This window comes from Haliotis rufescens, unplaced genomic scaffold (genome assembly GCF_023055435.1).
Source record: "Haliotis rufescens isolate VD_foot unplaced genomic scaffold, xgHalRufe1.0.p SCAF_9, whole genome shotgun sequence".
Taxonomy (NCBI): Eukaryota; Metazoa; Mollusca; class Gastropoda; order Lepetellida; family Haliotidae; genus Haliotis; species Haliotis rufescens.
In genome coordinates this window covers 14,308,425-14,332,411 of record NW_025964383.1, presented here as the reverse complement: position 1 = coordinate 14,332,411, position 23,987 = coordinate 14,308,425, and the positions used below count along the sequence as shown (strand labels likewise).

General features: G+C 41.7%; 1 protein-coding gene across 3 annotated transcripts; it reads left to right on the top strand.

Moving 5' to 3' along the window:
* Positions 1-1,421: 1,421 nt before the first annotated feature.
* LOC124150218 (sulfotransferase 1E1-like) lies at positions 1,422-23,645 on the top strand. Of its 3 annotated transcripts, none has more exons than XM_048391563.1 (8): positions 1,466-1,543; positions 7,455-7,523; positions 17,503-17,681; positions 18,641-18,797; positions 19,113-19,297; positions 19,906-19,997; positions 22,230-22,410; positions 23,319-23,645. In XM_048391563.1, exons 3-8 carry the CDS (start codon positions 17,519-17,521, stop codon positions 23,414-23,416), a joined length of 876 nt encoding a protein of 291 aa, XP_048247520.1. In that variant the 5' UTR covers positions 1,466-1,543; positions 7,455-7,523; positions 17,503-17,518; the 3' UTR covers positions 23,417-23,645. The 3 variants fall into 3 exon arrangements, with proteins under 3 accessions (XP_048247519.1, XP_048247520.1, XP_048247518.1); XM_048391561.1 differs by having other exon boundaries at positions 1,467-1,543; positions 7,455-7,586; XM_048391562.1 differs by lacking the exon at positions 7,455-7,523 and having other exon boundaries at positions 1,422-1,543.
* Positions 23,646-23,987: the final 342 nt, after the last annotated feature.

Below are 23,987 nucleotides of genomic sequence, written 5' to 3'. Positions count from 1 at the left end.
TAGTTCCGAACACACTGAATAAGAATCTGTATCTTCCCACTACATGACGTTTACAGCATAAAGACTGCATTATCTGCCTTGATTCATCACAGTCCTTTACTCTCATCGTTCTGTGAGTGTGTGAGTATGGTTTTACGCCGCTTTTAGCAATATTTCAGCAATAACACCAGAAATGGGCTTCACATGTCGGGAATCGAACCCGAACTTCGGCGTGACGAGCGAACGCTTTAACCACTAGGCTACCCGACCGCCCCCTCATCGTTCTGTCAACTTAGCATGGAGTCTACAGTATATTCGTATAATGATTCCAATGAACGTAATAAACTGACGGCATGAGAAAGCATGCATTCGGAAATGGGATTTGACCAAAAAAAACACACGTTATCGAAACGTTACTGGGCTGAAAACAGTTGCCGAAATACTGCAAACTTAAGGCACAGATCATAACTGAGATACCTATGTCAAATACTAGTATATCATAATCGAATAACCATTTCTTGTTTGTTTAATTTGTCTGGAAATTTAGCCTTCTTTATCACATGATCACATCTTGAAACCTCCTCCATTGTTCTCTAAACAACGAATCTTATAACTGCCAGTGGAATACTGTTCAAAGCGGCGTTAAACCCAACTCACTCACTCTAAACAACGCATCTTTAGATGAATTACAAACAATAAGTATTGCTTGGTTTCGAATGTATAAGGGGACACGGGTGGCCCAGTCGTTCAAGGTGCCGCGATTCCCTGTGCAGAGTTGCGTCCCTTGGGCACGCCAGAAACCTATGATTGTTGGTTCGAATCCCAGTTCGCCCCGATTATGTTTCTAGGTTTGTCAGCACCATACCCGTGCTCGTGTGTTTCACCTTAGTGGTAAACGTCTGAGCCCTGCATCACTTCGGGCTTTCCTCCCACATCAAGCTGACACGCCGTGATATAACTGCCAGTGGAATACTGTTCAAAGCGGCGTTAAACCCAACTCACTCACTCTAAGCAACGAATCTTTAGATGAATTACAAACAATAAGTATTGCTTGGTTTCGAATGTATAAGGGGACACGGGTGGCCCAGTCGTTCAAGGTGCCGCGATTCGCTGTGCAGAGTTGCGTCCCTTGGGCACGCCAGAAACCTATGATTGTGGGTTCGAATCCCGGTTCGCCCGGATTATGTGTCTAGGTCTCTCAGCAACATGCCCTAGCTCGTGTGTTTCACCGAAGTGGTTCAAGGTTTGAGACCTGCATCACTTCGGGCTTTCCTTCCACATTAAGCTGACACGCCGTGATATAACTGGAATCCTGTTAAAAGCGGCATTAAACCCAACTCACTCACTCGAATGAATAACTATGAGGATGTCGAATACATTTCAGCTATGTAGCGTTCTTGATATAAAGACAGGCCTATATTTAGAAAAGAAACCTGGTGACCGACAAAGCTGCGGTTCATTTACGAGGCCAGGATTTCGACCTCAGCATATGCGAGATGACACATTGACCTAAAACCGACTTCTCTCACTGCATTGAATGATCCATTATATAGCTTCTCAAGGGGTAAGTACAATGTGCGATTGATTAATAGCAGGCTCGCCTAAATCATTACTCTGCATTGAGTAGTGTTATGTAGTAACACAGATTGTTGTTCTCTGCGTAGTCTAACATTGTGTTATTGAAGAACCTAGCTAGCGTCAGTACACATATATTCACCTGGCCTAGCAGTGATTCAAACAATTGTTCACTTGGCAAAGTGATTTAGCAGAGTAAGATGTTCATTTACTATCGATGTACCTGCAGACATCACATATCTCCTCTGCTAGGTTCACAGTGACGTACAGCCTTGATCATTGAATTGTACCATTAGGGTAGGGTTGTGAGCATTCACATTTAACACTGTGTTGCAGGTCACGGTACACATTTGCCCATGTCACGTTACACGCATATGCATCCTTCCAGGGCGTGAGAATCGTATTAATTGTTCGTAATAATTGCGTGTTTGTTTAATTTGTAACCAGATGTACATAACCTTTGGCTCCATTTTGTTTCACTAAATACGGTAAATGTGATGTTTAAGTGAGGGAGTTGGGTGTACGCTGCTTTAAACAGTGTTTCATTTATATTAAGGCGTAAATGTGATGTTTGACTCTACATTCTATGTGTATACATGACCGTCGTCTAGTAGTAGAGCGTCTGCCCGGAGAGCGGAAGGTCGGGGTTTGATCCCCGGCCGCGACATACCAAAAGACGGTAAAATATTTTACTTGTTGTTACCTTGCCTTGCGCTCGTCATCAAGGGGTTAAAACAAGGTTGGTCGACTCGAATATTTGGCTGCATTGATCTCAGCATACTGTGTCTGGGTGGGGTGTTCGTGTTAAACTGCAGAATGTCATCTCAGTGGTTTGTCGCTATAAACTGAACATTAGTCCGGACACACGCACACACACACACACACACACACACACACACACACACACACACACACACACACACACACACACACACACACACACACACACACACACACTCACACTCTGAATTGTCATTACTACATATGTGTATAAGTTAGTTAGTCATTTACGTGCACCTATTTCTTCACCAATCACATGGATATCGTGTCTAGTAAGGTCGCAACCGTTCTTCTTACAGTAAAACGGAATGTATAGTCGCCTTTTACGGCAAACATGTGTTGCTGAAGGCCTATTCTGACCCGGATCTTCACGGGTCACCCTATCAGGTGCCAGTGTTGACAAGGTAGATGCACGGATGCTGAATGGGTTACTTTTGATGTCTGAGTACAGTTTACATAAATTTACATTAATGAATAAACAGAATTGCTGAAAAATGTCGAATACAGAAGAAGAAATAACGATTTCAGCACTTAGTGTCGAAAACAATATAAAAGTGAGCATGTCACGAAAGTTTTTAGATGTAGTGTAAGGCTCCCAGCTGTAATAGGTTATGGTTACATAGTATTACTTGATAGTTTACTCTCGTGTTTGCCGTATCCGGTTGGTATACAACTTTTGAGGGTTTCGGTGTCAGTATTCTGTGTCTGAGTGGGGTATTCATGTTAATCTGCGGCATGGTATCTCATTGAGCTAGCACTATAAATCGGCATCAGTCCGGACTAGTACAAGCAGCCACACACACACATACACGTGCATGCACGTCGCTATATAAGTGCAATAATCTTGGACGCGACGTTAAACCCGATTTCAGCGCACCTAATGGTAGGCGTAATAACAGAGTAAATGTGTTCAGGGACATTGGCGTGAGCTACAGCATGAACATGGTGAAGGACAGGGTGTGCTTATCCTTGTCTCGAACACGTGCTGTCATCACTGATTTTAAATTATTTATGGATATAATTTTCATTGCTAACTTTGCCGTTCACTCCCAATGTAATCTGTTTCGGCGCATGATCGACGCTGGTTTTATTTCTGGCGTTGAAGTTTTGATATTATATTTTGTACAAGTATATGTTTCCAGTAACCTCTCGTTAATGTTTATGCTACGTTTATAGAGACGTGCATGCACGTGTGTGGCTGTTGGTATTAGTCCTGAACTACCCAGGGGCGGTCGGGTAGCCTAGTGGTTAAAGCGTTCGCTCGTCACGCCGAAGACCCGGGTCCGATTCCAGGTATGATTAAATAACCAGTCTATGAAATAATTTGTGTTGACTTATTAAAAATTGGCTACAATATGTTTTCACGTTTATAGAATTTAAAAGCAAATGTCATTGAAAGTTTATTGAGAACCAATACTGGGAAATGTCATTGATAACCTGGGCACAAAGTGTGAAGCCCATTTCTGGTGTCCCCCGCAATGATATTGCTAAAAACGGCGTAAAACCAAAATCACTCACTCACTCACCTGAACTACCTCGGTGTTATAGTGCTAGCCCACTGAGATACCATATTGCAGTTTTACACGGAGACCCCACTCAGACAGATCAGTTTACATGTAAATGGTTAAAGACATCTGCGACTTTGGGACTATTGGCGAATCTAAAATAGTTGGATGGAGCCGGAATAATACGACAGACCAGACAGATACGTCACATAGACTGGAGTAGCTTCCCTTTGATAAAAGCCACTTACTCTTGCTGGCGTATCGATGGATTTCCGAAAGAAGCGATCATATTTTACTACATAATATTTGCCTTGAAACATTATGTGTTGGCACTTGTCGTTTAGCCAACGACAACTGTGCTTTTCCTGCATGGTTGTTACTCCACTGTCTACAAACAAGTGACAGTTGGAACTGTGGTGATTGTGTCACTGATCGTGGGACGTAATATATTCATACATACATTGAACTTGAGTATCGCGAGAGAGGCAATTAAATACAATGAAAGTAGGGTGTTGACTCGTCTCTGTTAATGGCCGACTTCATTCTTTGGATTTATAAAGGGTATTGGAGTTTTGGTTTGTTGCCAGGCAATATCTTGGTCAGGACTGTTGATGAGAGGTGGTGAAAGCGCAGATTTTATGTCAGATTTGACAACGGTGGTGAGTTTGGGGATTCCATATTCTAAATTGGAACACATGCTTATGATATACATTGTATTCGGGTTCGTAAAACGGACTGCTTTCCGTAACGATTTCTAATGAAAGAAGAAATCTTTTTGTCGCTTTTATTGAAATAACACCTTTCTGACACTAATGTGATTAGTAAGATTGAGAAAAAACATGGCAAATATGCGGACCTTGCTTTAAAAATGTCACGCTTGCATCCCAAGTACCAGGTTGTCCGACTCCCCATTGTTTTCGGTGCCTTTGGTTTGGTACAATGTACCTCCCAATCTGTTGACTGACATTGGGAGAGTACCCGGGTTTGCTACCAGGAATACAGCCTTTCTGACAATCTGGGTAACGCAGAAGGCTGCAGTGTTGGGGAGTCTTCACATTCTCCGAAAGGTTTTGGGTGGGTTTGACTAGGCAGCCCTTCCTGGGAGAAGTCCCATTCGCTGTCTGGGCTGCGTGTAGAGGGGGCAAGGACCCTGAGCTGATGATGAGCCTAACCATCCTGACTGTGCCAGGATCACCCAAACCCTCTTTGCTGCATTTTTTATTTTAATCTGTAAATAATTACGATAAACGGCAAAAACCCATTCCATATCTAATAGAAATATCTGCATAAAGCAGGGTCGATTGAACGATTCCGACTCTATCATAAGCATGTGTTTATGAACTAACTATAAAGTTGACGGACGGATAACGTATCATTTCACCAAAACGGATTTCTTTATGGGACTACGGTTTTATTTATCAAATACAGAATCAAGGGGCCTGCTAGTATAACCATAATACAATCCCCAATATAGAGCCCGCCCATATGAAGCGTGACACTCAGGAATAGGGTACACATGTTGATTATCCGGCCCTGTTTATACTTCATGCCAAGCGCGAAGGAATGAGAGCTGTCGGATTCGATGATTGTAGGATGTTCATCCAAGGTTGTCAACACCATACATGTGCAGGGAAATGTCAGTGACCTGTGTGACTTTACCCTTTACTCTCGGCTATAAATATTGACAAAGCATGCGTCTTCATTGCAAACATATCTTATAGCATAATGAGAACCCTCCAAGCATTCGTTGTCGTTCATCCTTTGTTTGTCTGCATGTTTACCCTGTATCTTAGCCTAGGTGTATTTCTCTTTCCAAGGTTAGCTAACTGCCGGTTTAGACCAGCATAAATAAGAAGGGATCAGGTATGGTAGTCCGAAAGAGATGATATAATGTTGTTTGAAAATTATGTGAGTAGCGGGTGCTATCTGCTTTTGACTCGGTGTCAGGACTGGTATTTTCAATGATTTATTCATTTACATTTCATCACTATTTTGCTTTTAAAGGGCCATTGAATCTGTTACGGCAGATAATCGATACGTAATGTTCTGGCGTTGGTGTAGATATTATTTCAGGCTTGAAGTCTGGTATATAATGACGATGACATTAATTGATGTTATTAATTTATCATTTTGTGTCAAAATTATTTTCATACGTTTACCGCCCTTATGATGTTTCAAGGTTTGTCAGCACCATACCTTGTAAGTTTCACCAAAATGGTAAATGTCTAAGATCTGTATTACTTCGGGCTTCCCTCCCACGTCAAGCTGACACGACCTGATATAACTGGAATCCTGTTCAATGCGGCGTTAAACCCAACTCACTTATACTTTCGACCCGGTGAGTGTGAGTGAGTTTGGGTTAACGGCGCTTTTAACAGTATTCCAGTTATTTCACGGCGTATCAGCTTAATGTGGGAAGAAAGCCCCAAGTAATGCAGGTCTTAGACGTTTACCACTTCGGTGAAACCAATGAGCACGGGTATGGTGCTGACAAACCTAGAAACATAATCGGGGCGAACCGGGATTCGAACCCACAATCATAGGTTTCTGGCGTGCCCAAGGGGCGCAACTCTGCACAGCGAATTGCGGCGCCTTAGACGACTGGGCCAGCCGTGCAACCCATGGTTGCCGTAAAAAGCAACTATGCTTGTCGTAAGATGCGACTAACGCTTATATATAACCGCCGTCATATAGCTGGAATATTGCTGAGTGCGGCGTAAAACAACAAACCAACCACTTAAACGTTCCATTTTTCGTAAAAAGAATTAACTACAACTGAATCACTTTGGCAAGCAGTATGGAATTGTGTAGCTGTCAATAAAAACTTCATTGGCAAGAGTTGAGGGCAACTTATAAGTACATGTAGTTGTTTATCATGTTTGTTTGTTTGTTGTTGAACGCCAAACAGTAATATTAGGCAGCAGTCAGCTATATCCGAGCTATGAACGGCCGCCTGTAAATCATCAAGTCTGGTTCAGACAAGCCAGTCATTGATATTAAGCGCAACGATCCTGACCACCCATTCAGTCGGTCATGCAGTCAGCATCGGTTGCTGAGAACGTGTTCTAACCGCATTTTCCAAGGGTGTGTGTTGCTTAGGTACATGGAATGAGTGAGTGAGTTAATATTTAACGTCACATCGGCAATATTGCAGCCATATCGTGACGAGATAAAATTTGACTTTAATAACATATATGTAAACTGTATAAAAATCTGTCGATGAAGGACAGTAAAACAACTAGATTATCACAGATATATGTTTAAAACTAGTACATAACCATAAAATATGACAATTCATAACATTACAATAGATAAAATTGGGCTATATATCACCAGCAACTAAGGTGAGGTCACCATACTGAGGACAATGGGGACAGGTCCATGGAAGATCCGTCCCTTGATGACATCGATAAAGTAGGTTTAGCCATACACAAGTTTGAGTACATAATTTAAATGGCAGATGCTGACATATTTGCATCTAATCTGCTTAATTTGCACACATTACTGCCTCGTTGAAGAAAGGCTTTCATGTTTGTATGTATTAATCGAGCAAAGACCTTGCAGACTCATTTTTTGCTGAATCAGTTCCAAATTGCTGACTCATTGTTTCCGCAGATGGTTCGATGTTGAGTCATGTTGCCATAGTTTGCATAATGCTCCATCATGTTGGCGTCACAGTAGAAGGTACGTGACATATCTGTTCCATAAACCCACCAACTGACTAGACCAGAGGACTTAATCTTAAAGGTAGGACATGTATAGTTTTCGTAACTAATATTGATTTACGTTTTGACAAATATTAGCACAGAGGACGCTAAGAAACGTAAACATTACTTTATGAGAATATATGCTCTCACTTCAAGCTGAAGATAACACGACCGTCTTGGTTGCGTCGGAGTCATTTACAGGAGGCCCGAACACGGTCGTATTGCTATTTAATGAAAGGGATGGATCTGCCACCACTTTCTATATATTGCGTGTCTACAAATTGGTATTACCCGGAGACCTGCGTTGTGACCCAGTGAATATGAATGACTGACATGGTTTATCTGGACGCATTATCCGTTACACATCTTCCCTAAGCGAGAGAGTAAACTGACTATAAAAGTCAAGTTTCCACCCCCCTAATTAGGCTGATGGAGTTACATTTTGGCTAGTCTAATAAGTCTATGTATAGTCCAATCAAAATCGAGTACCGAAATCGAAATCCGGTTCGTAAACTGTCAAGCAGATTTTGGTCGATTTCAGGATTTGCAAAGTATGTGCACCGCTAACACGTTGTCAACCGATATTTTCTAAATCTTTTCATGTTTGTAATCAAGGTGATCACGTGACAAGATCGTCTTCACTAGGCGCCGCCATTTTGTTTGAAGCAAATGCAAGTGATACGGGAGGTGGAATCTGATTGGTCCATAGAAGGGACATAACTCGTAATAGCCACTGGTGGCGCTACGATCCACCCGAGGAATTCCAACCTAGTTCGGCAAGGGAGGAAACTGGACTTTTAAAGTCAGTGGCAATGGTCAATTACAATGAACACAGCGAAAATTAAATTAGATTAAATAAACTGGATAAACAGTAGAACTATCAGTGTCCAACCTATGTAAGCCTGAAGCAACATGCACTGTACCAGTCTTCCTGCCAAATGTTTCGTGTGTATTTGTGTTGTTGTTTGTTTTTTAACGCAGCAATGCCATACGATGGCCACCTGTCAATAATCGCGATTTGACCAGCAGACAACCCATGGCAGTCCTTTACAATGTGAGCAACAATCTACGCCTTCGGGGTACACGCGATGCCACCGAGCCTGTCCGACATGGGTTGCTGACGACCAAACCCGAACTCCCCACAGGGCATATGCAGTTGGATTCGCCGTACTATCGTGCAACATTTTGTGTCAGTTCGGAGGCAAAGACAACCCAATAGTCCAAGACCCTGTATCTGGATGTGTCATCCAAATTGTCAAATCCACGACCTGCTAAGCTCTGGCGTTTCTCCAGCATTATCATGAGACGCTTTTGTGTGACGCATATACGGTGTTACGTTAAGTCCATCTGACTACATGATGCAATCAGGTTTTCGTTCAGTTTACTTCAGGCATCATCAAAATGGTTGTTGCTAATTGTACACACTATGAATGCAATAAAACGGGCTTCCTGTTGTTGGTCTTGAAAATATAACCATGTCGTTAGAATCGCCGTCTGAATTAAAACGTTTGAATATGTGTTGGTTATAATTGAAGGCTTAGGTCTGCGACACTTGCGACTGTTCTGCTACAATAAACTCGATATGCCACGTCATATAGCGGGAATAAAATCATGTGCACCATAAACTATAAAATACAATTGCCATGGATATTTCAGAATCATGTACGATAAGCACAGGTACAAACGCTTTGTTTTGATTTGCAATGATGAGCCTAGACATTGCATGTCTATCCCGGTTGCTACTTTACAATTCTTTAAGAAAGAAATTCGTACATTCAGAAAACATGTGGGGCCGAGTCAATTCAAACACAGAGCAATCGCAAGGCGTTGCTGTAAGGCGTTTTGGTGTTCATCATAACATCACACGATCATGGTGGGGTCAGAACCAACAGACTCAAAACACCACACACCGACCACTGTACGTCCACGAGTGACGTCAGGTCGACAAGATAACCATGCTCGTATGGTTCACCTGCGAAATCGGTTTCAGACTGCAGCATCCCCGGCTTAGGAACTATTAGTGCATTGAGGACTCGATAACGAGAGCATAACATGCGACCACAAAGCCCAGCTGTGACTTCAATTGTGCTACCACGTCATCCAAGTCCAGTGGCTGTATCCTCGAAGGGGGTTGAAGTAACGTAAAATTATTGTCCCCCTGAGAGGATATGTAAGACCACATCATTCAAAGTACATTTATTCTTGCCACAGTTTTAGACGTAGAATATTTGTTTATTTTAAGTGTTGGCTAAATTGCATATAATCACCAGCGGCTGAAGGGATGGTGTAAATCCTGCTGGGGAGTCGTGCAGGTAGCAAAAGTATTGTAAGTCCCCACGGTCCCCAGTAAGGTGACCTAACTTTGGTTGCTGGTGATCTATAGACCATTTTTATATTGTATTGTTGATTGAAAATGTATTCTTTTTAATGTTCTCAACTAGTTTTAAAATCAAAACTGTGATACTCTAGTTATTTTTTACTGTCCTTCGAGACAGATATTTATTCCATTCAAACATTTGTATTTTATGTCAGTTCTCGTCACGATATGGCTGAAATACTGCCGATGTGACGTTAAATATTAACTCACTCACTCACTCATCCAACTCCACACCTGTCCATTTGAGTCTTCGTTTAAAGGACTGGAGGTTTGTCCTCTTCACATATGAGTCCAGGTTACGTCATGACAGTAGTGATGGCTGTCTGATTGAAAGTTACGTTAAGACGCGTGTGTTGTTCAACGTTCTGCTTTCGGTGATGTGAACGTAACGGTTCGGGGAGGCATCACTGCACTGCATCATCCCTCAAGTGGTCATCAGTTTAACAGGTGTGCGATACCATAACGGACTTATCCGCCCTCCCGTTCCGTCAGACCCATCTGCGTCTCTTTATAGCAGGACAATGCGCGCCCCCACGTTGCACGTGTTGTGACAGACTTCATAGGACAACAGGGGCGGTCGGGTAGCCTAGTGGTTAAGGCGTTAGCTCGTCACGCCGAAGACCCGGGTTCGAATCCCGACATTGGTGCAATGTGTGAAGCCCATTTCTGGTGTCCCCCGCCGTGATATTGCTGGAATATTGCTAAAAGCGGCGTAAAACCATACTCAATCACTCACCCAAGGTGGCATTGCGTTCCACCAGAAACCTTGTGATAGAGAATGGTTTATCTTGCCAAAGAGGTCAGTCGTGATTGACAAACGGTCAAATATTTCGCCATCTGTCTCCTTCCCCTTAAGAATCAGAATCCAAGTCTTGATAACGGTCACAGAACAGAACACCCCTACACTTGGCCTGGTGTTTGTCCAGATCTGTTCTCCATCGAACATGTTTGGGATGGAATGAAACGTCGTTTCCGGCGACTTCCAAATCAACCTGTGACGTTAGTCCAGCTGCTACTGGCCTTGGTCCAGATCTTGAATAACATCCCACAAGCCTACTTCAACAATTTTGTGTCATCAATGAGGCGCCGTTGTCAAGCTCGTGTCTCTGCTAATGGTGGTCGAATTCGGTACTGACCTGTGAACTGACAGTTGACCCCACGCCAATTTTAGCCTGAGATGACGACAATGACGACTTCTTTTGGTAAAATCTTCTTTGTTTGCGTTTATTTGTTATTTCCCATGATAGTCAGTGAAGCGAGGAAACTATTCTCCGCTTGTATAAACTGAAATTTTAATGGCGTCAAATAAAAAAACATCATGCATGTGAAGTGAAGCAAAGTTGAGCTAAATATGTGTCAATTGACGAGTTACGACGGATCGACGTCCCCTTGTTCTGCAACAGTTTGATTCAATTATGTCAACAGGCAGCTGTCGCTCTGGTTAAATCTATGTCAATACTGGCAATGTTATTGCGAAAGGATGCATGTCATAGAATATAAAAAATCAATTTAGATTTCAAAATAATTGTCGACACGAATTATATAGATGCATTCATACTGCGAGAGTGCGTGCGTGATTGATATCAAAATAACCTGTAAAAATCGGATTCACATCAACCTTCCAAGCTGACACATACACCGTGACGAGTCTGCCCACCTCGTCAGCCATAGCAGCCTCTAACAGACAGGAAAATAATGCGGGTTACCTATTCTATAGACACTATTGCAGTGCAGTCAGAGAGGCCGATCGAATAATTGTTTTGGGTCCCGGTAGTTCTGGTATCAAGTGAAGTACATGCTATATTTACTTCTGGTTAAGACCCGTGAAGATCCGGGGTAGAATAGGTCTTCAGCAACCCATGCTTACCGCAAATGACGACTTTGTTTGTCGTAAGAGGCAACTAATCGGATCGGATGGTCATGCTCGCTGACTTGGTTGATGCATGTCATCGATGCCAATGGCGTGGATCGATGCTCATGATATCAATCACTGGATTGTCTGGTCCAGACTCGATTATTTACAGACCGCTGTCATAAAGCTTGAATATTACTGAGTGCGGCGTAACCCCACCACCTATCACCCCAGGTCCAAGGGTAAGCTGGATACGGAGTTGAAACAGTCAAAATGGGAGAAAACACAATATTTATTCAATTGTGCTTGCATTCAACTCTAAATCTGATCTGGGGCGGTCGGGTAGCCTCGTGGTTCAAGCGTTTGCTCGTCACGCCGAAGATCCGGGTTCGATTCCCGACATCGGTACAATGTGTGAAGCCTATTTCTGGTGTCCCCCGCCTTGATATTGCTGGAATATTGCTAAAAGCGGCGTAAAATCATAGACACTCACTCACTCAATCTGATCTCTTGAAGACTGAGATATTAAATAAGAACGAATCACGAAATACCGAGGAGATACTTGGTTTAGTTCATGCTAACAATACAGATTAATCATTCAACAATATTGGGCAGTGAAATCTTTGAAATCATGTATCTATTATCACTTTAATAGTATGAAACTACTTTTGGTTGTTTACTATCGTCGAGAAGCAGTTAATAGACTAAGTTTATGTTCAAGCTTCGATATTTCGTCGACCGTTATCAAGACTTGGATTCTGATTCTTAAGGGGAAGGAGACAGATGGCGAAAAATTAACTGTGTGTCAATCACGACTGACCTCTTTGGCAAGATAAACCATTCTCTATCACAAGGTTTCTGGTGGAACGCAATGAGTTTGGTTTTACGCCACGTTTAGCAATATTCCAGAGCAATATCACGGGGGGGGGGGGCACCGGAAATAGGCTTCACACATTGTACCAATGTCGGGAATCGAACCCGGGTCTTCGGCGTGACGATCGAACGTTTTAAACACAAGGCTACCCAACCGTCCCAAAATGTCACCTTGAACAGGAGTGGCAGCAGTTGTAATAGATTAACATTACATCAACCGGCCACAACTCCATAAATCCTATCCTTACTTAGGACTCCAACTTCTAAATGCCTCTCAAACAAGTAACTCCATTTTGTGCAGGGAAGCGACAGCCTTTTGTATGACAGGGGCACTCTGTTGTGCATGGTTGGCAACAAATACATTACATGTTCGTTGCAAGTTGTGCAAATTGTGTGAATGGTGTGTGCAGGACATTCTTACCCTTTATATAAACGCCTGGCGTCATGACTGATTATCAGTGATCCATTTCCACAGCTGTTTTGCCCATTTCACACAGTGGAATCTGATTCGTCGGAAAATCGAAACTGCTTGTTTTATGGCCTTGACGTTTTATGTTTATAAATTTTGGTCGATAGGACGCGACGTGTGTGTGTGTGTGTGTGTGTGTGTGTGTGTGTTTTCAAAGGTCACAATAAAATGTACATATGAGGAAAAAAAGGAAGTTCTGATTTTATGCATAGAATTATTCAAAATAGACATAATCTTTGATTTTGAGGAATGTTTTATTTTCGTCGCTTATTATCATGAGATTATGTCTTGAGCAGCGGAGTTTACACTGTGCAGATTTATACATTTGAATACTTCTTCGAATGAAGTTTCTGATTTAATACTTCTATACAAATCCACATCCAATTTTTAAAAAAATAGGGCAACATTTCCAATCTTCATTTGGTTGTCAATCTCAATAATCTTTTCCTGAACAGAAGTAAAAACATCCAACATCTGGATTTGCCCTCACATGTCAAAATTCATATCTAAATAATAAAGATTTAACTGTGTATGCCCAACAATAAGAGCACCTTCAGTCATATCATATTGCTACTCAACTCACCACGAGCCACAGTGCAATTACCCCTACCCAGTTGAAGGTGGGGTGAGGTGTAATGGGGTTTAACGTCGCGTCCAAGATTATTGCACTTATATAGCGACGTGCATGCACGTGTGTGTGTGTGTGTGTGTGTGTGTGTGTGGCTGCTTGTACTAGTCCGTACTGATGCCGTTTTATAGTGCTAGCTCACTGAGATACCATGCCGCAGTTTAACATGAATACCCCACTCAGACTCAGTATACTGACTCCGAGCCGACCAGTCCTTGTTTTAGCCCCTTAATGCCGAGCGCCAGACAGGGTGACAACAAGTACCATCTTATAACGTTTTTTGGTATGACGCGGTCGGGGATTGAACCCCGGACCTTCCGCTCTCCGGGCGGGCGCTCCAACACTAGACCACGATGGCGGTCCTCCTAGAGTCACTACTACCCAGTTGAAGGATTGCTTTACAATCATAATCATGGAAAAGGGCTATGTCGAGTGATGGGTACAAGCTCAAAACGTCTGTTCTTTACTTCAAATCAGATACTATTTTAACATAACAAAAGTAATACATGAATTAGTAATTAAGTTTATAAAATCATATAGATTAGATTTCACAATGCGAGTCACCTTCAGTGCTTGTTCGGGTAATAGTTTCTGGGTTGCATACCAAAATTCTATACTTGAGAAATTGCCTCCAAGGTTTTGGTATCTCAGTTCAATTTCTAGACGGTCTCCATTCAAATACATTTTATCGTACTTTTGTCATCTTCCAGCCTTTTTTAAATAGGACGATCCTAGTTTTATCAACATTTACTGCTATTTATTCCAGTATTTAGATAACTTGTCAAGTCTTCTTTGTGGACGATATGTACTATCGAAGTTCATATCGTTATGCAAAGAGCAAGATGAATATATGCCTATGTCAATACTTCTTTGACTTCAAAGTAATCACATGTATCATTTACATTTAATGAAAATAGAAATAGTGACAACTGTCATCCCTGCCTAACGCCAATAGCCAAACGCTGTGTGACCACTTAAACAATCACCCAAAGATACATTACAATATATGTTTCAGATTAAACGAGAGGCTCTTCACTTAATATTAGCAATTCAAAGATTAAACAACAAACTACTTCTTGATAAGAATAAAGGGCAGCCTTTAGGTGGTTAAAGGCACAATAGACCATTCACTTATACCGAAAGTTATTTTAGTAATAATTGTTTCCGAAACAAATGCATTATCTGTTGTCTGAAAATCCGTACGAAACCAAATCTACTCGGGTACTAAAAGACTATAACGTTCTGCCCACACACATTTACATTATATTACATATCGAATGTATTTTCCGAACAAAGCACATAGTCTAGCAAATAACTATGCCCATCCCACTATCCCCCGAAAGCCTGCCTGTACAGAGTCTCAAACCAGTCCTGTTTCAAAAATAGTAGTTCTCATCCACACCTATTGACAAATTTATCCTGGGAGATATGAGGATAAACAGGATCGTCTTCGTATAGTTAAGGCCATCCTCTACAGGGATATATAGGATTGCCATTCTCGATCTAATCTGGGAGGGATCCCGTTCGTGCAGTAAAGTCACCATGAATGATCATGTACTAGTCATGCCACTTGTCGCTCAATTTATTTAGGTCTTCGAAAATATCAAAAAGTGGTTCAAAGGCATGATCATTCGATCAAGCCGGAGATCTAGGAAAATACATTTTATCAAGAAACAATCGAACAATAATTGATAGAGGGTCCATCTTTAACCACATTCTTTTGGGAGGGATGCAAGTACGATGAAACAAAATCCAATAGAAGCTAGAACACCAACCGCGTTACAGACTGCTCCTGTCCTCTTATGCCTTCCTTGTTGGTATATTACATACCAGGGAAAAGATAATGTATCCTCTTCATTGGCCCCTGTACATACATGTATACATAATGGTAAGAGAATTTTTTTAAGTAGTAGTAGATATAGGGTTATGTGTGTTACTTGCACTATGGAAGGTTACCGAGTGCCTGGCCTTGGCTAAAGTGACTGAGTGATGGAGTTTACGCCGTCAAGCAGAATTCTAGCAATATCAATATCACAACAGATCAAGAAATGTGCTTCACACATTGTACCCGGAAGGGAATCGAACCCGGGTCTTCAGCCTAATGAACGAACGCTTTAAACACAACGGTAGCCTACCTTGTCCATATTCTCGAGGCAAGAGAGTTAACTGACTATAAAAGGCCAGTTTCCACCCTTGCCGAACTAGGCTGGGATTATGTAGTTAGATTTTGGCTGGACAGTCCAGTCTATGCACAGTCCAATCAAAATCGCGCACCGAAATCGAAATTCGGTTCGTAAACTGTCATGCAGAGTTCGGTCGATTGCAGGATTTGCAAAACATGTGCATCGCCAACTCGTTGTCAACAGATACTTTCCAAATCTGTTCATGCATATAATCGAGGTGCTCGAGTGATTTGATGTACTTAGCGAAGTAAGAACCGTTTTATCTCAAAATATATCTTAATGGTCGATCAGATCGTCTTGACTGGGCGTCACCATTGTGTTTGAAGCAAATGCATGTGATGCGAGAGGTGGGATCTGATTTATCAATATGGGAGAGGCATAGAATGGACATAACTCGTAATATACACTGGTGGCGCTATGATCGAGGCCAGGAATTCCAGTCTAGTTCGGCAAGGGTAGAAACTTGAATTATAAAGTCAGTTAACGCTCTTGCCTCGGGAAGATGACCTTGTCACAAGTTATGTAAAATAATACATCAATTTTACATCGCGGGTATTCTCCAGGACCCGTTTCACAAAACGATCAACTCTGTCTTCAAAGAGTCAGAACAAGTTACTGAGATACCAATGCAGGTATTCCTCGCTGATAACAGCTATGTGAAATTTGAGAATAGGACTTTTCAGCAAGAAGCAGGCATAAACATGGGCACAAATTGTGCTCCTGTCCTGCTGATCTGTTTAACTGTAAATGGCGTTGACCGAGTAAGACGTACGCAAGTCTTGTAGACTGCGATTGTACGAAGGAACGAAATACAGAGCAAAGTAGAAACCAGATTCTGCTATATGAACTCCAAAGAATTACCAGTCACCAATGTAGTTGCTTTCAATGATTTGACTATTAAGTGAGTGAGAGAGTTAAAATTTAACGTCGCATCGGCACTATCGCAGCCATATAGCGACGAGACCAAGTTAATATATTTACAATTTAGTCATTAATGCAAGGTTTTGTTTAAAAACAAGTTGTAAAACATATTTGAGCATACTATATTTAGAAACAATTCATGAAAAATATTTGAGCATCACAATATTATATAAACAGTTTTAAAACACGGGCTATAGGCCACTAGTAACCAAAGCTAGGTGCAATATTTTTCGGTACTTTAACCTCCTGGACAGAGCCTTCAATAATGTCTGTTAATAGTAGCATCACCAAAGTTAAAAACAAGCATTTAATTATTCACATACATATTTAAAATTCATTTGACTATTTAATGTCCACTTACCCCATGTACATGTAGTGTGTAATGCATATATATGAGTATCGTGATGTAAAGAATAGAAACTGTCTGACGTAACACTATTAGGATAATGCCAACATGTTTAGATGGATCATCAGTATCGACAAGAATGATTAACAATGTTCTGTAGACAAGTCATGTTGAGGTGAATGTTGTGTAAAGATGTATTGTCAGCATTGTTGAAGGTACATTAATCCTTTCCCGATAATCGGTTGTTGCCTTAAGAAGCAGCATCCTTAAGGAGTATAAACATCATGGACGTATTTTGTTTTGGTAGATACTGTGTGTTCGTGATGGCAACTCCGGCAGATAGAGCAATGGCGTCTGGCTGGAGCATAGACCTTGTGATGATTGATGGTGCTGTGGAGGCTGCCTTGTTGTTGGACAAGATGAAGACGATGAGGTCTCGCCACGTCCGTGATGACGACATCTATATCTGTACATTCCCAAAGACAGGTCAGATCCAGAGAAGTTATTGGTGTCCTCAACTTCAATATAAATGCATTACAACTACTACTACATCGGTGGTCGAGTGGGTTAGATCGCTGACTTTGTGTGCTGGCGACTAGGTGCCTCACTCTGGCAGTGTGGGTTCGAATCCCGGACGGGACTCAACCCGAAAAAGCACGAGAATCTGTACTTATCTGTGTTATCCAAAATATAACATTTATTACATTTGACCAATTTCTAAACACCCTGTGTTCATAGCTTTCCGCTATGGGAGGCGTGCCATTTTACACTTGTCAGAGGGGTACACAAAGTACGTGATCTAGACTACTACTACTCCGGACGGAACTCAATCAATTTGTACATTACTGAGAAAGTGTTATCCCAGACATAACATTTGTTACAACTACTACTATGTTACGGCCTCATGAAACAGTAACTTGTCCCCAATTCGGTCGCCCTGAAGCCAAGCAGGCCACAACTGTGTCATTGTTGGCTAAGGGCTTTTCAGCCAGTATCGTTTCCTATTCATTTTGATATAAAATATGTTCAAACCGTGTTACATACATTTGTCGAATAAACGAATTCAATATACAAGTATTAGTTTACTGACATGCTAATTAAAAATTATCTCTAGTTAGAACATCGTTTCAAGAGATATTTCTCCTGTTCTATCAGACATATACTACGGCTAAAAGATATTCGTGTGTACGGACCTTACTTACTAGTCGTATATGTGCACTTTCTGTACTTGCACTAGTGTGTTTGTGTATCGCCATGCCATGCCTTTCATTAAAGTGTATATGCCCACTAAACTGATTTATTGATTATAATATATGCACATGGGGAACATGAACTCGCAACGGGAGGTGAAATGTTTTCATATTTTCGTAAAATCAGTTCCTGTCCCTAGGGCATATTTTTCAGCAAGCATGAGTTTAAAAAAGATTTCAATAATCCTTTTGAAGGTACTCACTGGGTTTGGGAGATCGTTCACATGATCGTGGCAGGCAAACCAACGTACGCTAAACACTGGCAGAACATTTCCTGGTTGGATTGCCGAACAGAGCAGGAGATAGATGCCCTCCCGTCCCCCAGGATAATCCACACTCAACGTCGTCCTGGGTAGTAACAGCCTGATTATACTTACGATATAATCATGCATATTGCGGGTGCGAGCAAATCTGAGTGAGTGAGTGAGTGAGTGAGTGAGTGAGTGAGTGAGTTAGTGCGTGCGTGCGTGCGTGCGTGAGACGCATTTATCGAGAACGTAACTTCTTGCACATACGTCATCTATTCTAGACGCAGTATTCATACGGAAACAATAATCTCCACTCTGGATCAGAATGAGTGAGAAAGGAGTAAGATTACTCAAGACGTACCATAGGATGGGCAATATATATACATATATAAATCCAAATCATTAATCTCGTTTTCCAGACAATTGCCAAGGGACATATGGCAGAAGAAGAGCAAGGTGATTTACGTCAATAGAAACCCGAAGGACGCTGCCGTGTCGACCTTCTCTCAGGCCAGCAAGCAGGTGTGGAAGGACAACCCGGCAGGGAAACATACCTTCAGCGGATCCTGGGACGAATTTGTCACTCTATACCAAGACGGATGTGGTTGGTTTGATTATGATTATCATTAACACTTTTTCTACATCAGTCTTCATAATGTTGATAACGTTAAATATTTGCTTTCGAATACATGTAAAAAGGTCATGCTGACACATTACACATACTCTGTGCGCTTGCAGAAGGAGTATGTCTAAGAAATGTCGGTTGCTAAATTACTTTTTTACTTGTTTTGTTGCTGAAACTGACACTAGAGACGACAACAATGAGGTAATAGCTGGTTTTTTTAAGGGCAGCTGTGTGTGTTTTAAGTCTCAGACAACCGAGTAGAGACGTGACATTTTCATCATGATTATTTGTTTAGATTATTTTCTCATCTCTTCACAAATATAGACACGAACGGGTTTCCTTTTGAATTTGTTTTCATCCGTTTGACGATATTATTTGGAAATTTTATTTATGTTTCGATTTAGGGTTATATTTATATAACCAGACATTACTCTGCGAGCCACTACTGCCACCACAACTACAACTATTGCTACTTCTACTTCTACTTCTACTGCTACTACTGCTACGGCTGTGACATGTACTACGTCGTACATAAATATACTTCAACGATACGTCACACAATCGTAAAAATACACTTCCTATTTTAGCGCCTTTTGGGTCCATTCTTGAACACGATCGTCAGTGGAAAAATGTAACAGATATTGATGTCTGCCGTGTTCAGTTTGAGGAATTGAAGAAGGTAAGTATATTGAAAGGTGTACACTGCACCGTGCCACAGTGAACTCACCGTATTGTACCCGACATTGCTACAGGGAACCCACCACAATACAACTTACAGTGCTACAAAGAAACACAATATTACATATTACATTGCGACAACGAACACACCATTTTGTCTTCCAATGTTACCGAGAGCAAACTACCCGCGAAGATCCGTGTTAGAATAGGCCTTCAGCAACCAATATTTGCCGCAAAAGACGACTGTGCTTGTCGAAAGAGACGGCTAACGGGATCGGGTGGTTAGGCTCACCGACTTGGTTGATGCATGTCATCGTATCCAAATTGCGTAGATCGATGCTCATGATGTCAGTCACTGGATTGTCTGGTCCAGCCTCGATTATGTACAGACCGCCGTCATATAGCTGGAGTGAGTGAGTGAATGAGTATGGTTTTACGCCGCGTTTAGCAATATTCCAGCAATATCACGGCGGGTGACATAAGAAATGGGCTTCACACATTGTACCCATGTCGGGAATCGAACCCGGGTCTTCGGCGTGACGAGCGAACGCTTTAACAACTAGGCTACCCGACCGCCCCTCATATAGCTGGAATATTGCTAAGTGCGGCGTTAAACAACAAACAAACAAACCCACCAATGATAAGTTAAGAGCTCCAACAGAACGGAGAAGAATGTGTCCAGGTTGATAAATCAGTGAATTGACTGTTTGATGTTTTTTTAAAGCTGTCATATCAATAGATCTTTAAATTATAGAACCACGATGATGTGTCAAAAGTACATGCAGATCTAGTTTGACACCCCTTACTCGCCTCCTTTACACGGATGACCTTGAACTTATTGCCAACGGAGGATCCACACTTAGAAACAAATTCTCCTTGTCGAGTCCTTTTCTTATGATATTGGCATATCCTTTAGACTCGAAAATGCAACATTGTTCATCTGAAACGTGGAAAGGAAGAAGAGATGGATCAGTCAGAGTACTTGGAGGAGGAGTTATTATCCATCTTGTGGAAGGTCAGGCCTGTAGGTACTTAGGGAGGCCGATTAGGGACAAACTCCCTTTGTTGTTGCTGATTGAACGAAACAAGAAATCTAGGGTATGAAAACGTGATGAAAACAAGGCATTCCACAGTTTTCTTAAATGAGCCAAGTTAGTGGGACATAATCTCAATGTCAATGTTGATTTTGTTGATGGTCCTCTACTACTGGACAGTACAGAAATGATTGTCAGTCAAGCGAAGTGCCAAATAAAATCGGCCCAGACCCAGTTTTTCAAAAAGAGGCTATCTGAACGACCACTGCTTCGAGTCCTTCGTTTGGATGAGGTCGACTGGCCTTTCTGTTTGCTGCTCAGGATTAATCGCTTCCCACTCGAAACCGTCAATGTGTGATTTTGAATCCAAATGTAAATATGAAATGTAGATTATTGACAGCAGATGCCCAGCTTTGGCACAAACACAGTATCTAAAGCGATATGATGGAGTGGCTCGATCATATTATCGTCTTCGCCATGCTTGTGGTTTTGACACAGAGGTCCATCCATGGTACGAGCCAGAATATGTACATGGAAAATGATAAATACAAAATTCTTTGGAATAGGCCCGAATACAGCCTTCGACGTATTCAGGCCAACAAACCGGATCTTGTCCTTTTTGATAAATCCAATGAAATAATTTATATTGTTAAATATTTTTACCCTTTTGACAGAAATGTGATTGACAAGATTCAGGAAAAAGATGCCAAATATACGGACCTCACTTTCGAAATGTCACGCTTTCATCCAAAGTACAAAGTTGTCGGACTCCCCATTGTTCTCGGTGCCTTAGGTTTGGTACCTCCCAAATCTGTTGACTGACATTGGTTTGCTACCAGGAATAAAGCCCTTCTGGCAATCTGGGTAATGCAGAAGGCTGCAGTGTTGGGGAGTCTTCACATTCTCCGAAAAGTTCTGGGTGGATTTGACTAGGCAGCGCTTCCTTGGGGAAGTCCCATTCGCTGTCTGGGCTGCGTGTAGAGGGAGCAAGGGCCCTGAGCTGATGATGAGCCTAACCAGCCTGACTGTGCCATCACCAAAACCCCCTTGGTCCATTTTTTAACATTTTAATATGTAAATAATAATAATATTAACACTAATACTAATACGGGTCCTACACAGTTATAGAGTTGTATCGTAGATGCTTTTATGGGTTTTGCGAAGCGTTGCTGTGTATCTGATCAAATTATATTTTTCAGGACAGTGTGTCAATAGTCAAACGAATAGCAGAATACCTTGAGCGCCCCCTGTCGGAGGAAATGTACCGTGAAATTGCCGAGGCATGCGGTTTTGAAAATCTCAAACATGCCAATGAAAAGCTTAAAGACCAGACCTATCACAATAACTGGCAAGAAGGATCAAGTGGATACTTTAGAAAGGGTACTTCAATACGCATGTTCAAATAAAATATTTTATTCTGATCATGAGCACATATAAACTCGCTCCGTATACTTCGATGCAAGAGGCCAACAATACATATTTTGTATGGATCATTTGAGGCTAATGATTACCTAATCAAAGAAAATTAAATGAATATGAACAATATAAAGACATAAAAATACCAGAACGAACATGTTGGAATCAAACGAGACCAATATATTGCTCTTTAAATATTGCGCTAAAAATACAGAGTGAGTTGGTATGGTTTTACGCCGCTTTTAGCAATATTCCAGCAATATCACGGCGGGGGACACCAGAAATGGGCTTCACACATTGTACCGGGTAGAACCCGGGTCTTCGGTGTGACTGAGCGAACGCTTTAACCACTAGGCTACCCGACCGCCCCTAAAGATACAGAAGGATTTATGATGGGTACCTTTGAACTAGACCCGTGAAGATTCCGGGGTAGAATAGGTCTTCAGCAACCCATGCTTGCCGTAAAAGGTGACTGTGCTTGTCGTAAAAGGCGACTAACGGGATTGGGTGGTCAGGCTCGCTGACCTGGTTGATGCATGTCATTGTTCCCAATTGGGTGGATCGATGCTCATGATATCAATCACTGGATTGTCTGGTCCAGACTCGATTATTTACAGACCGCCGTCATATAGCTGGAATATTGCTGAGTACGGCGTTAAACATCAAACCAACCAACCAACCAACCTTTGAACTAGCCTTATAGTATGGGCACCATATATACACTGCTTTATTCATATGGATTCCTATGTATCTTCTAAATGCATGACGTTAACCTTTTCTGCAGTTACGATAAATCTTTCACCTTGTACATGTATAAGCGATTTAATAATGAATTTTTAACATCATGTCTGTATAATATCTGTGTTTTACAGGTCAGTCGGGCGAATGGAAGAATTGGTTCACTGTGGCACAGAGCGAACGTTTTGATCGGCTATATGAAGAAACATTCAATGAAAAGTTTCCTTACTGAAACTACCCTATCAAACAGATGCACATCTGAACCAAGTGTTAATAATGTATCGTGTCTCATGAAGAATTATTGTCGAGTAATATCGGACGTTTGAGATGTGTAGTCAATAGACAATTTAAGGAGTAAACTTATATTGTTAATTTCTCAAAGGGAATTTCCTTACTTACGCACCTGGTACTGATAGAGAATACCAGGGGGCTATAATGTGAAATAAAAATGATGGTATCTACCCAAATCTGTTTGTTTGTTTGTGGTTTAACGCCGCACTCAGCAATATTCCAGCTATATGACGGCGGTCTGTAATTAATCGAGTCTGGACCAGACAATTCAGTGATTGACATCATGAAATTGGGATACAATGACATGCATGAACCAAGTCAGCGAGCCTGTCCACCCGATCCCGTTAGTCACCTTTTACGACAAGCATATTCGCCTTTTACGGCAAGCATGGGTTGCTGAAGACCATTCCACCCCGGATCTTCACGGGCCCTACCCCTATCTGACTAAGATGGAAAAGGCTGTAAAAGGGCGAGCATGCGTCAATGCTTCGTGCCCCATTCCTGCATTTGGT